Consider the following 15,363-nt stretch of genomic DNA (forward strand, 5'->3'; position numbering starts at 1 on the left):
TTATATATCTAATTAATTAGTTCATAAATACTACATTTCAAGATCTACAAAGTTCAAGCTTAATTAATTCATAAATTTTAATTAAGTTTAAGATTTCAAAAAATTAATTATATTAATTCTAATTAAGTCCAAGTTATTATAAATTAAGTCCAAAGTTCTAATTAAGTTTAATTATTAAGTTCTAATTAATTAAGGTCATCAAGAATTAGTTATATTCAAGTTTAAGTTCAAGTTCTAAATTCAAGTTCTAATTTCAAGTTCAAGTTCTAAGTTCAAGTTCATATCAAAGTTCTAAAATTAGTTATATTCATGTACTTCTAATCCAAGAATTAGTTATATTCAAGTTCTAAATTCAAATTCATATAATCTCTAAAATTGGTTATATATAAACTTCCATTAAAAAATTATTTATATTCAAGTTCTAATTAATTAATTAAATTCAAGTTCATATAATTTTTAAATTAGTTATATATACACTTTTAATCCAAGAATTAGTTATATTCAAGTTTCAAGTTCAAATTCAACATTCATATCTAATCTAAAAAAATAGTTATATATAAATTTCTAATCCGACAATTACTTATATATATTCAAGTTCTAATTTTAAAAAAAACTTATATATTCATGACATTTAAACAATCAAACTTCATCAATATCTAACTTCTAAATTCAAATTTTCAATTTACTAATTACTAACAATCATCAAATTTTAAAAAATCTCAATTCACAATCAAATTATAGATTTTCAAATTCAAACTAGTACCCAAATCCTAAAAACCCTAATTCATTAACTATCAAACACAATCAATCATTCAATAAAATACAAATCCAATAAACTAGTTAACATAATCAAATATAACTAAAATTGAAAAAATTTAAAACTAATTTGATAAAACCCTAACCTTAAATTAATGGAGAAAGAGACAATGGAGAGAGAAGGCAGCGACGGCGGCAATGATTTCGGCAACGACGTTGACAGCAGCGGCGGCGAAATCTTTAGAGAGAAGGAAGAGAGAAAGAAGAGAGAAGGAAGAGAGGGAAAATGGGGAAAAATCGCGTATGATATTTCAGATATTTAATGAAAATGACGGACAACGTCTCCCCGTCCGTCGCTTTTCTTTTAAAATGTTGACCAACATTTTGACCAAAAAGCGACAGACAAAGAGACATTGTCCGTCGCTTTTAAAAAAATAGTTGACCGTATATTTTGACTAAAAGTGACGGACATAAAGATGTCGTTCGTCACTATAATAAAAAAATAAGTAATAAAATAAAATAAATATAAAGCGACGGACAGCGTCGTTAATATTTTTATTAATATAATTATTTTTAATAAAAGCGACGGACGGCGTTGCTATATATATTAAATAAATAATTATTAATTTTATATATATTTGGCGCAAAAATTCCCCAAAAAAAGCGACGGACTAAGAGATGCCGTCCATCGCTTTTTGTAAAATAATTTAAAAATTAATTATTTTTATTAAAAAGCGACGGATAGTGTGGCAAATGGCGTCACTTTTTGGAGCGACGCCGTCCATCATTTTTTAGCAGTTTTTTAGTAGTGGATGTGAAATATTTCATGAATTTCTATTAACTTTTTCCATCAGTGTGAAAATTGAAATACACTAAAAAATTAAAGCACAAATAAAAGAAATGAACCAACTAGGATTTCAAATATATTATGATGAAGTACTATAATTATGGGTATCTATGTTTTTTTCAAAACAATTGATTTACTGATCAAATTGAACCGATTATTCATTTTTTTAAAATAAAATCAAAAGTCTAATTTTATATAAATTTATAATTGTACTAAATAATTTTTAAAATTTATAAAAATAAATAATTAAAATGACAAAATCGTACTGAATATATTTAAAGATATTTTAAAAAATATACCGTTTAATTAAAATATAATCTACATTTGGATGAATTGTAGGGTGGTAAATTTCACGCATTTATGTATGTGTATAAATAATCATATAATATATTATTTCTACATGAGTTAAATTTGAAAGAAGTGAATGAAGTTAAAAATAAAAATAAAATGAGAGACAACGGAGAGTTGATTGGATGGTAATCACTCCTCACTTCCAAAACTCCCCAAGAAAGCATAATGTGGGAGCTGTAAAATAATTAGCGACGATATAATTTTATCGGTAGTAATAACCTTTTTAGTGACAAAGCATACTATTAACTACCAAAAAATATACTTTTTACGACAAATAAATTTGTCACAAATGTTTAAGCATTTTGGGATAATTTTTCTTTTTGTAGTTAATATAATACTTTTAGCGACAAAGCACTAAATCGTATTTGTATACTTTTAGCGACACACATTGACAAATTATTTTTCGTCTCACAAGATTTTTAGTGACGAAATATGATTTATAAATGACGAAATTAATTGTCCCTGATAATTGAATTTGTTGTAGTGTATATTATGTTGATCTAGAGAGGATAATAGGCCAATAGATTATTTCTTGTCTTGTGTATCCAAGATTGTCATTAAGGGGTGTCAATGTTTGTAGTAAAAAAATATAATTATGAGGCTAGAAGTACTAGAACACACGACCTCAAGGAATTGTCACAACACCTTAATCGATCACTAGACTAAACCTTTAACTTATGTCAATATATATATCCAAAATTGAACGTCTTATTTTCGACGAAGGGGTGTCGATTCTATAACTATAAGGGTGGGTCCGCCCTAATTTCTGATATACACTCAGACAAAAGAAAAAAGAATCCAAAGCATGGTAATAAAAAAAAAATGAGAACAAGATACAAGTAAAATAATATATAGTAATACATATTTATTTTATTTTTTTAAAAAAACGTGAATATTAACTAATACTTTACTAATAGAAAAGCGTATAAGAGGCTATATGGACCAAAAATTAGTCAACTAAAAGTTAAATAAACTTATATCTAAATATTACAAGAACAAAAACTAAAATTCATCAATAATTAAGAGACCAAAAGTGCAATTATCCCTAATGTAAAGGATAAACAAGAGGGTGCGTTCTAATATCAATCATCAACCGCAAGCATTACATGGTAAACTATGATATTAGCAAGGAGAAAAAGTTTAATGCATGCATTAGTATGATTAAAAACACAATTGCCGCTCAAAACCTTTTCCACAATCATTCCACCTTAGTTGTGAAAGATATTTTTTGCAAACAAATACTTTCTTTTAAAAATGATCTCAGCATAAGTAATATCCATCATTACAAATACATCTTATTCAACACTATTCTTATACACCCTACCAAAAACGACTCATTTAGTATTAACTTACACTAACTGGTCTAGAATTGAGATATGCAATTGGTTGACATAGAAATGTTTGATGCATGTTTTGGTACAAAACAGCTAATTGAGTTCTTAACATAACTTGGTCAAGTAAACTAGCCTCTCATCACCTTCAGAATGAACTACATGTATCAACAATATATAACACAAAAAATGGAAGGAAAAAAGAAAAACCAATCACAAAAACAGCATTCTCAATGTGATCCCATAAGTAGGATCTGGGGAGGATGGAGTGTACGCAAACCTCACTCCTACCTTGGAAAAGGTAGAGAGGTTTCCGATCATCACCTGTAAATAATACCACTACACATGAAATATATCCAGAATGATGCTTCCTCCAAGAAGCTCGCGTATTACCTAAACAATCACGATTCACAATTACCATCACTACGATGAGATGGTAACTATAATCCGTGACTTTCAAGATCGAAAACATTCAAAATAGTGCACGTTGAAATGAATAATCCAGCTTCAATTTCTAAAAGTAATGAAAGTATTTACAGAAACTGAAAGCTACAAAAGTTGCTGGTCTGGGGAAAAGAGGATCCAAAAACAACTGAAAAGAACATGTTCCTTTTCAATTTACACCTACACTTCCCTAATATAACTTAATAGCTTTGTATAGGCTACTATTCTTTATCCTAGTAATGTTGATCACCTTGTTTATTTTTTCTGTATGTATCCGCATCGTCCTTGGGATGCGATCTATCGAATGTAACTGTCCAAAATAATGTATAGCTCCAAAAAGAGACCAGACCAGAACTTTACTGAACTTCAATGAAAAAGCACATCTCCTTCGTTAACCCAACGAATAAACTTCTCAGAGTATTGCCGGTGTATCTCCTTACTCACTTTAGCATCAACACTGATATCTCCAGGAGTCTGCACCTTCTAAAATAAGAAAGTTGGAAAGGAAGAGGAATTAGTCGTGCACATAACATGTATAAAGAAGATAATAACAAGGTTCGATCAAGCTTATTCTAAGCTCTGAGTGAACTGACCTTCAAGCTTGCCCCAGAATTAGGAGCTGAAACGTTTGTTTCTGCTTTGAGCTCATTTGTCATGCTATTCGATGACATGCCCCGAGATGGAGAACCTATGATCGAAGATCTGCAAAAAACAGAATAAGCTTAAGATTTAACAAAAAAAGTTCTACTAATATAACAAACAAGGCCATTAAGACCATGTTTTCCTAAAACGTTCAATCTGACATGTATAAAGGTGGTGCATTTGGTCATTAAACACAAAGTTTACCTGTCATATGTTTCTTCTTCACAAGAATTTCCCGATGAAGAGAGCCAATCAACATCTAAAAAATTTGAGGAATCGAACAAAGCACCTTCATCAAATTTAAAGCTACTACTTCCGAGACATTGATCTAACTGTATATCATGGAAAAGCTGTCTGCTTGACATTGAGGGGTTGTACCTATAACAAGAAGAAAAGCACCGATAGCGATGAGTTATCGAAGTAGAAATATTTTTCCAAATATCATCACATCAACCCAAGTAAAAGATGAAGAATAAAAAGTTCGAAAACATACATCACATGTTAAGACCTCAGTTACAACATAAGTCTTTGAGCAAACAGAATATTTCAAGATGCAACATGGCAATACCTTACCTTCACATACAGCCATGAGGTTAAGGTATGTTCTTTTTCAGTAAGAAATCATACATTATCTTTGCATATTGCTATTAACAATATTTCTACCGCAAGTAGCAGTAAGCAGCCATTCGATGAAGAAATATCCGACATCATGAATCACCTGAATATGCTACTGCTTCAAATGAATTTATGAAGCACAGAAAATCTAAACCGAGCTACCTGGTAAACGGAATATCACTGTCACAAGTAGAGATTTCTGGTGATGACTCCGAAATACCCTTACAACCTTTGCCACGTTCAGTCAAAGGCTGGTAAGTGTCTTCAGTCTGATCTATGTCAGTGTCTTTACCCTGAGAACTGCTTCCGCAGCTTATGTTTCCTTCTGATAGCGATCTTTTAATATATGACCTGCGTATTAACAAACTGCTTTGCTAACAGCTTTGATACAATTGTGTCTGGCAAACAGAAAAAGTTTCTTTCTGTTTTGGATACTTCACCAGATTACTTGAAAGACAGCTTTAATTACGCGGTGGACACGTAATCAGAATCACCTTTAACCTTCATATCGGTTAGATGGTTACACCTTCATATCAGTTAGATGGTTACAAGACAGGCTTACAGTAATGACAGGCATAAAACAGTGACATAACACTATAACAATCAAATAGTGATTCAACAGAGTGACCTTTAAACAGTAAAAAAAACAATCTAGAAGAGAGAAACAAGCGATCGATAAGTCTGCCTTGTAATGGCTTTCATACCTAGATCTTTCTGCAGTTGGACTTGATCCATGCTTCCTAACATCATAATGCTGGTCTGGATTCAATTCCCACAGAGCTGGCCCACCCTCTTGTGGCTGGAAATGGCCCAAGAACCTGGAAATGGCATCACAATATTACTCATAATGTTTTAAAGTTGCACGTATCTTTTTGGAATAACAGCCTGACAGAACTTATTGTAAAGGAAATAATTCACATACACATTAATGGCGTCTTGTTTCTCAGGGTCCATGTACGCATTACGGTAGAAACGCTGGACCGATCGAATGATCTCTTGAGACCTTGTTGTTGCTTTCCATTGACCTCGCATTTCTGAAAATACCTGTTTGGGTTCATATTCATCAGTATGGCAGATCATCAAAAAACAAAAGTTGTCCCATCATCCCATCCACTTAAATGAAGATATCTTAAAAGGAGGGCATCGGAAATTCAATGGACTGAAAGACAGATTACCTTATTATGTGCAGCAGACCCACCATATTGCAGTGAAAGAGTGTCTCCCATTTCTTCGTAGATCTGCATTAGGTCTTGTGCTAAAGGAGAATGTGAATCAATGTTGATGTTGTCTACATCTACAAAGCCTAAGGCATGCAGCTGATGGGACAGAGCAACCAGTCCATAGGCATACTGGCCAACATTTGTGCGATCCAAACAGTCTACACAATTCGTTCTTAAGACTCCATTTTGGACTGATGAAACTTTGACACAGTAAGCTCCACGCAGTTTGTCACACTCATTGCCCATTTCAACATCCATTTCGTCAAGGTCCTCTTTAACATGGTCTCCTCTATCATCACAACTGCATCAAATATGATCGACGTGAAGAGAAAATAAAAAAGAGCTTCGATGCTCTTGAAAGAGCAGCAAACACGAATTGAACCCATATAAACTACTGAAAAATACCCCATATCAACTAGATTGCAACAAAATTATATATAATTAAATGCACCACACCGAGGCTAAATTTAACTTATGCCTCAACATATACCCCAACCTACACATGGTGAATGCAAAAATACCAAGAAAAGCCAATCAAATATCGAAGCTCCATAGCACAAACAGTTTTGCGAGATTCTCCCAAGAAATGACAATTTGAGAACAATCGACTCTCACAAACTAACAAACTAAAATCTTCAAAAGAATCATTTTGATTGGCAACTTACCTGACGGGCGACAATTTTTGCAACTCCTCAGTTCTTGAAGTAGGGATAAGCTGACAGTGTAAAAAGCCAGTTAACTCCAAAGCATTAGCAGCCACATCACTTAGACGTATCAAGGCCATTTTAGCTTTGCTGTAAGAGAGATGCCATATTGTCATCAAACCCATAGATCAGTACGATAGATTCAAAAATAAGAACAACTACAAAGATAAAATGAAAAGGAGATGCAGCGACAACATACATTCTCGGGCGTTTGTTTATATCCCAGTGAAGAAATCTCAAGCGGTCGTCCTCAGGAAGATCTTTGTTTAAGAACTCAATAGCATTAGCGAATTCTGCACGAAGAATCATTTCTCTGGGCCTCTTCTCAAGAGTCTGTTTAACATAAAAATAACAAACAATGCAAGGGGAAAGTGTCAGAAAAAATCACAGTACTGCTTGTACTCGAAGAGTAAGAATAATGGACTGAATCCTGAAAAATATTACCTTAATCAAGTTCAATATAATAATTGGATTTCCATATCTTTGAACAAGATCTTCAAAGTGAAGTTTGGTGGCTTCAAACTTAAAGTCCCTCCTAGACACTAAAAGAAAAGAGAGTCAACGAAAATTGAGAAAAAAATACTCAAAAAAATCTTAAGTATCTATTGGTCGTACATATGATGTCAGGTTTCACATTCAAGCGTGAAGTTTCTTGAGACCAAAAAAGAGGTATTGAACCACGGTTCTGTACAACAGAAGTTGCTCCAAAAGGGGACCCTTCAGGTACATCTTCAAATACAATTTGTTCCGTCTCAACATCATTTGCTACACGGCCCTTCTCATTTACTCCTCTTTTTAAATATCTGCATTAAATAGAAGGAACAAAACTTGGTTAAGCACTAACTGATGTTTCAGGTCACCATATACTCACATTAAGAATTCACATGAAAAGTAATTTAAAACACCTAAGAGATAAGAGAACTATTTTCATAATTTGGTGTTACGTTAGTTCCAGGCCACTTGCCAAGACTTAAAATAGCAAATAAAGAATGACATAAGATTCTATACGAACCTGGTACCAGCATAATGGCGAGACCGTCTAGCAATAAGGGTTAAGATGAAGTCTTGCGAAGAAATTTTAAATGTAGCCTGTTCCACAAAACACAAGAAAATCATAAACAGTTGAAAGTATGATCCTACTTATGGTGCCATTAAATAAGTAAAGCAAACAAAAATGATCACAAAGAAATATTCTGAGATAAAATCACAAACTGTACACATCCAAATATGGTATCATATCAAAAAGCCATATCTGCCCAGCTATATTGAGCTAAGATTCAGATTTCGCAGTTACGTGTACAAATTTAAAAGAATATTTTCAGCAGAAATACCTGCTTAAAAAAACCATAGACTAATGCAACAGTCCAGTGAGTATTTTGGAGTTGATTGTGAATTTCTCGGGTCAAGAACTCATTCCATACAAACATTGTCTCATAAATGGCGACACCTGTCTTTGAGTTGCTCAGATTCTTTTGAAAGCTAAGCATCATATGATAGGAGTAGCTGAAAAAGTAGTCCTTTGTGAGATCCATCTTGCGCAGGAGCTTTAAGTATCTATTTCACCGAAACAAGAAAAAAAAAACAAAAAAGGAACCAAAAGAAAAAAAGTTAAGTAAATATCACTTTTGATGCAACAAATAGATAAAGGGTAGAGGAAAAAATTTTGAAATAAAAAATTCAATATTTGTGTTGCTAGAATCCTGAAGATACCTTGTCTCATTCAACATGTAAAAAATAACATCAGAACACCACTGTAATTTGCCCCTGTACATTTGCAGGAAATGAACTGGCACTAGGCTCTACGAATGACTTAGCTATAAAAGGATCATCTATAAACATTCTCTGTATACTCATCCCGTGAGCATCTGAGTGAATCGGTCAACATGAAATCCATTGGACAATGAATACGTTACAAGGTGTATTGCTAAAATAGTGTAGCAATTACCTCAGCAACATAGGACTACTTACAGATGTCAAAATAAGATAGTATCATCCAAATAAAAGAATATTAAAACACAACTAGAAGTGGTTCCGTAATCGTTCCATTATAATGCCTTCCTAAAAATACTATGTACAGTTTACATTGACATGCAGAATTGACGAAAGACCTGTTCTCATCCTTAGAATACGCCATTTTGGAAAGCACCGTAGAATTGGGAACCGGGAACATCTCGCTCTCAGTGATAGTGTAAACAACATGACCACGTATCTTTCCGATCTCTCTTCTTTCAGTGATAACCAATAAGTAATGAGCTCCCAAAAACTTTATAAAACCTAAGACAGAAAAGAAACATTAGTTGCGTTCACATATATAGAAAGAAAGCGACACTTCGGAAGTATAATATACCAATAATTCCATAGCAGAGACAAACGAATTTAAGCCCTCCAGTAGACTTGTTTCCTTCATGTATTCTGCTTAGGAGGTCTAAGTATTCACGTTCTGAATATATGGTGGGATCTTCATGAATGAGTAGCTCTGAGGATTCTAATCTATCAATCTTTAATACTTTCCAAATAGTTTTGCTATTATCCCATCCTATCATGTAAAAGTTCTGCCGTATATAAAAAATAAGTTAAATATAATCGAGCATTTAGTATAACGACAAGGCATAATTAATGACTATAAAATTGCGCATAATGACATATTTAGGTTGAGTCAGTCAGTTCAGCATAAGAGAGAAACATAACCTAACAAAATAGGAAAAATAACTAAAACCGCATATCATTTCAAACCTATAGTCCTAGATTCTCATAGAATAAATATGTTGAACACTAAACAGGTTAAAAACATGTGAGATGGTACCTAAATCCATACTCAATAGCATTTATTACTCATTATTGATGCATTCATTAATGCAGGAACTAGAAAACTAGGGAAAAAGAGGCACAAAGCTTGCACAGGTTAAATGCACCTAGCAAGTTGGACTCACACATGAGCTTGAACATAACATTCTTTTTCACATTCAACCAAGCGCAACTTGAGCCATCAAAGCTAGTACGCAAACACGAGCTTGAACATAACTAAAGTTTATCCAAAAAGTGAAATCAATATATCTCTTGAGATTGAAAAAAGTAATGGTTATACATTTGAAACCATACTCCAACAATCTAACACAAAGAGATGTAAATAAACACACGAAAATCGAATAGTACAACTCTACATTCAACAAAAACAATCACTCTCTCCTTCCCATTTCCTTTCTCTTCCAGAGTCAATCAACTAACTTTTATCCATAAATCCAACTAAAATCAGTTTAAATTAAAATTCAGATACTCAAACACAACGCAAAACGATCAAAAACACACATTTTTAAAGTGTTGGTCAAACTTCATCAATTTCACAAATAAAAAACATACAAACATTTCGAGATAGAAATGTAAATTTTCCGTCTCTAAACTACCAGAAGAGAAATGAAATGACAAAAAACGTTTCCAAGTATATACCGAGCGAGTCTCGTAGAGCCGAAACTTCTGCAGATAAAAATTGTTCTCTTTCGGCGGCTGCAAATTGATTTCATGCCTTTCCTTGCTATCTATTTCCATCTCCATGTTCCTAATCACAAAATTCAAAACCAATCAGTTGCTCATAAAACTGAAAAAGCGAAAAATAAAATAAAATTTACAGGTCAACTCACTCCTACAAAAATCTAAATGCTTCAAAGCTATTCCAAACAGAATTCACAAACTTTAGAATCAAAATCACAAGTTCAAAAAATGAATGAAAAAATAAAACCGACTTGATAAATCACAAAGAAAAAAATGATGAAGAAATGAAGAAGAGATTAACCGGTGAGACGGTGAATTCTCCCCGGCGGTAGAGGAGAGTTGCGAATGGCGGGGTTTACAGATCGGAAATGGAACAGCTCCGGCGACTCTGTCCACAGAATAAACGGAGCATATATATATAAATAAAAAAAATGAAGATTTATGTAATTTCGTACAGCTCAGCGTACACAGGAACTTTTCAAAATCACACTATGTAATAATACAATCATCATCTAGCTGGTGTCCTTAAAATAATTATTTTTTTAAAATAATTTTTTAAAAAACATTTTGAAGAAAAAAAAAATCATTTTTTCACGTTATAATATTTTAAATTATTTTTTCTATCTAGTATTGTTTGGATAATAAAGTACGCAAGTTTAGGAGCGAATCGTGAGTTGAATTAATTTATGAATCGAATGAGCTATTTTTACGTATTATGATATGATGGAATTTTATTTTTATATTACTACTCTCATAATTGTACGTGAAAGTTACGTGGCTCACCAGTAAAATTTTACGCGGGAATTATTTATAGCGCGAAGTTTATTTGAGTAAGAATTATTAGTATGTTATATATAATAATGCGACGTTAAAGATTTATTTATTTTGTCAAGAATTACTCAGATAAATATGTTAGTTTAGAAATGAACTACGATTTCCAATTCAATAATCTCATTATGGTACCGAAAAGTTACGTCACACCAATTAGGTTTTATGTAAAAATTGTTCATGATACGAAATTCATTAACAATAAAGTAGTTAATAAGTTACATTTAATAATGTGATGGTAACTTTAATTTTAATAATTATTACTTCGATCAGAACTCAAAAACAACACAAAATCTAGCAAAGTCACCAAGTCTGTTTATCCTACTTTACTTAATTAGTTTTTATCATGATTTTTTACGTTTTCATTAACTTTTTATAAATTATTTTATATTATTTTTCTTGAGTAGGTCTACTAGAAACTGTCTTTCTATCTTTCAAGATAGGAACAAAATCTACATACATAATATATTTTTCAAACTTCACTCATAGAATTACCGTAAATATATTATTGTCGAGATTGCGATAGATAAAATTAGGAAATATCTAACTTAATTTTCAAGTAGTTGAACCAAAAGATTAAAAATCGTCATGCACAAGTTCTAAATTAAATAAATTGTATGACCTCTCTCTTCCTCAATTAAATATATAGAAAAGTTAACATAAGCATATATAATATTATCAAATGTTTCATTCATTTACATATATTATAATCTATATTCCTTTTAATCGATAGTTTAGAAAAATTCAACAATAGAAGACTTTTTGATCGTGTTATATCAAAGGGAATCACGTTGGCAAAAGCGTAACATTGTCGATTGTCACATTTAGTTACGATTATTCTTATAATTAATTATCGGATTAGTTACGATATAATTATATTTATAATCAATAGTCATATCATTTAACTATGGTAATTTTATAATTATCGAGTTCATTAAATTATAATTATATTTATAATCGAGTGTCTCATTATTTAATTAAGATTATTTTTATTTCGACTATATTATTTAATTAAGATTATTCTTATAACTATGAATTTTCTCGTGTAATTACAATTATTTATATATTTGATTGTCTCATTTAATCATGATTGTTCTTATATATAATCTATATATTGTCTAAAAAAATTTATAATGAGTTACTATTTTTATAATTCCATATTCTTATAATTGACTATCTCATTTAGTTACGATTGTTTTTATGATCAACCGTCTCATCATTTAGTTATAACTATATATTCTTATAATTGATTTTTTCACCATCTAACAATGACTATTCCTATAATTGATAGTCTCATTTAATTGTGGTTATTCTTATGATCATCTGTCATATTATTTCTTATATTTGATTGTGTCATCATTTATTACAATTGTTCTTATAACTACTAGTTCCATTTATTCTTATGATCAATTGTCTCATTATTTTATTACGACTATGTTTACAAGCAACTATTCATTTTATTTTATTCTATGATCGTAAGTCTCATTTTTTAATTACCGTTATTCCTGGAATAGTATGATCAATTGTCTCATCATTTTATTATAATTATTTTTATTATTGACAATCTCATTATTTAATTAAGGTTATTCCAATATATAATTTAATTAAAAATAACACAACACTTAAGACAATTCCAATCATCACAACTCATGTGGAGAAGGGAATATAATATATCACACCAAAAAGCATATACCATAGAAAGAAGATAGAGCTCACATTAGAAACATGACTTTGAATTAACATTTAACTTAATCACATTTTCCTTAACCTCTAAGAAAATTCTATGAGAATTCACAATAATCATAAAAATGATGGTATATTCTAATAAAATATTTTTTCTCATAATAAAATATTCTTGAATTTTCTATTACATAAGAAAGTAGGTACAAGAGATAACAAAAGGACAGAGAATTAAGATACGGAGAATAAAACTATTATATAAAAATTCTCAAATTAAAATTACAATACTTTATAGTAAGTCTTATAATATTGCAATATTTAATTTAACTGTTTATAATCTTTCTTTCAAACATCCTAATAATTATGTTGCTAGTATTTTTTATTTTTTTAAAAAAAGACACAATGACCTCATATTTAATTTTTTTTCTTTTTAAATAGATAATATTTAGGTGTGACATGAGTTGTTCACGAAGGGGGTTGGCTGTGTATGACATGGAGAATCTGATATGTGCAAGATTGGCCGATTGCAATTTTATTTGAAATAATTATTTAAAAAAAATTTATAGTTACATTGGAAGTATTTTTCTATTTAAGAAATTTCAAAATCAAAATAGATCTAAATAATAAATCGTGTTTGACTCATTACTAGAAATAGAGTTTTTTTCCATCGCATATCAATATAAAACTTATGTTCTAAAATATGATTTTTCACCTTCATATCAACCGAATCATTTTACTAAAAAAAAATACATGATAAAAAATAGATTTTTATTAAAATATCGATAAGCTTCCTAATTCTTTCTTGTAAAAACACTATTATTTTTTTATTCTCGCTAATTCAATCGGAATATGTTTGATAAAAATAGCTATTGAGTATTATTTTAGTGAATAATAATAACTTTTTAATAGTATATTTTATCCGTAAGGTACTATTTTTATCCTTTTGTTTCAATTTGTTTATTTTATCTTGCTCTAGTTTTAATAGTATTTTTTTAAATTTTATTTTATTTTCCATCTGGTGTCCGGTACCGATATTGGAGTCCGACTAAATCCGAATTTCTGCTGAAAAGTCACACATTAAGGGTAAAACGCTCCCTAATAAAAGCAATTTTGCACCCAGGGGAACTCCCGAGAAGTTTCATTTAGAATGAAAAAGTGTTTACCACTCCACCATATTTTTTTGTTGGTTTTTCAGAAAAAAATTAGCTCACACTTTTCCTGTGAAATATTAATATTTAAGATCACCTGTAATGGAAGTGTTCTTTCATTTTTCTTAAATTTCGTATCAAATTAAAAACTAGATAAATAAATTAAAACGACATAAATAATTTAGGAGGTATCACGTTTATATGGTTTGGTGGAAGTGACAAAGGATAAGCACGTGCCGTAATGACACAATTATTGTCAGAACAGTCCGAGGAAGTGTGTGGGACCCTACTGCCTGAATAGAAGACAAAACAAAATAAAAACCATTTGGCTATCATAACTTTTATCATGTTATTTATCAGATCAAAAAAAATAAAACACAAGAAAAACGCTTGCTTATTCTTATCCCCAAAAAAAATAAAATTACAACCTTATCTTGAGCGAAATCTATCGGTTTATGCATATGGTTCATTTAGTTTGTCATATTATTTTAAGTGATTTCTAATAATTTTATTTTTATATTTAATCTTTATGGTTAAATTGATCCCGATAATGATCAATAACTGAAAAATCAATATCAATAATTCTATAAGACTATAACGGTTTAGCATGTCTAGAAATTGATAACCGATAAGTTAAACTGGTAAACTTTAAAATTGAATCGAACCGGCCGAAACACAACCCTACTATTCCACCTAACCAACTTTTCAAATTATGATAAAATGTTCCTATTCACTCCGTTCACTTTTAATTGTCATGGTTTTCTTTTTTAGGGTCAAATTATAAGACTTTGAATAACATTTTACGATGTATTTTTTCATCATATTGATATGTGAAAAATTGCAATTTACTTTTCGTATAATTTTTAAATATCTAATTTTTTTGTTTAAAATATCGAATTAGAGTAATCTAATTTAACTTTGAAATTAGTCAAATTGACTTTTGAAAAGCGCAATATGAATAATTAAAGTGGACGGAGGTAGTATTAAATATTTCTAACTCAAAGTTTTACAGGTATTCACAAATATTTATTACATACATAAGTAATTACTCTTTCCGTCCCACAATAGTTGTACACGACAATATTTTAGAATGTCCAACAATACTTGTCCATTTTATAAAATCAATGGATAATTTTACACTTAGGGTGTGTTTGGTATAGAGGAAAATGTTTTTCAATTTTCTCATGCTTGGTTGGGTAAAATGTTTTCCAAATCAACTCATTTTCCTCAAATTAAAGGAAAATGACTTCCATTCAAAACTTAAGAAAAACATTTTCCAAAACTCTCTTCCAAGTTCAAATTACAATTTTT

At 30.7% G+C, this 15,363-nt stretch overlaps 1 protein-coding gene across 4 annotated transcripts; it reads right to left on the reverse strand.

Moving 5' to 3' along the window:
- Window positions 1–3,774: 3,774 nt before the first annotated feature.
- On the reverse strand, window positions 3,775–10,871 carry LOC102585120 (phosphoinositide phosphatase SAC2-like). 4 transcript variants are annotated; one of them, XM_006362029.2, is made up of 17 exons: window positions 10,698–10,871; window positions 10,355–10,463; window positions 9,258–9,462; window positions 9,019–9,184; window positions 8,242–8,464; window positions 7,923–7,999; window positions 7,526–7,713; window positions 7,355–7,452; window positions 7,110–7,243; window positions 6,872–7,000; window positions 6,162–6,507; window positions 5,909–6,030; window positions 5,691–5,804; window positions 5,149–5,337; window positions 4,576–4,749; window positions 4,323–4,431; window positions 3,775–4,212 (listed from the first exon to the last, which is right to left on the reverse strand). In XM_006362029.2, the coding sequence occupies exons 2-17, from the start codon at window positions 10,457–10,459 to the stop codon at window positions 4,096–4,098; spliced, it is 2,496 nt and encodes an 831-aa protein (XP_006362091.1). In that variant the 5' UTR covers window positions 10,460–10,463; window positions 10,698–10,871; the 3' UTR covers window positions 3,775–4,095. The 4 variants fall into 4 exon arrangements, with proteins under 4 accessions (XP_006362091.1, XP_006362092.1, XP_015158317.1 ...); XM_006362030.2 differs by lacking the exon at window positions 5,149–5,337; XM_015302831.1 differs by lacking the exons at window positions 9,258–9,462; window positions 10,698–10,871 and having other exon boundaries at window positions 10,355–10,437.
- Window positions 10,872–15,363: the final 4,492 nt, after the last annotated feature.

Source organism: Solanum tuberosum, unplaced genomic scaffold, assembly GCF_000226075.1.
Source record: "Solanum tuberosum cultivar DM 1-3 516 R44 unplaced genomic scaffold, SolTub_3.0 scf00376, whole genome shotgun sequence".
Taxonomy (NCBI): domain Eukaryota; kingdom Viridiplantae; phylum Streptophyta; class Magnoliopsida; order Solanales; family Solanaceae; genus Solanum; species Solanum tuberosum.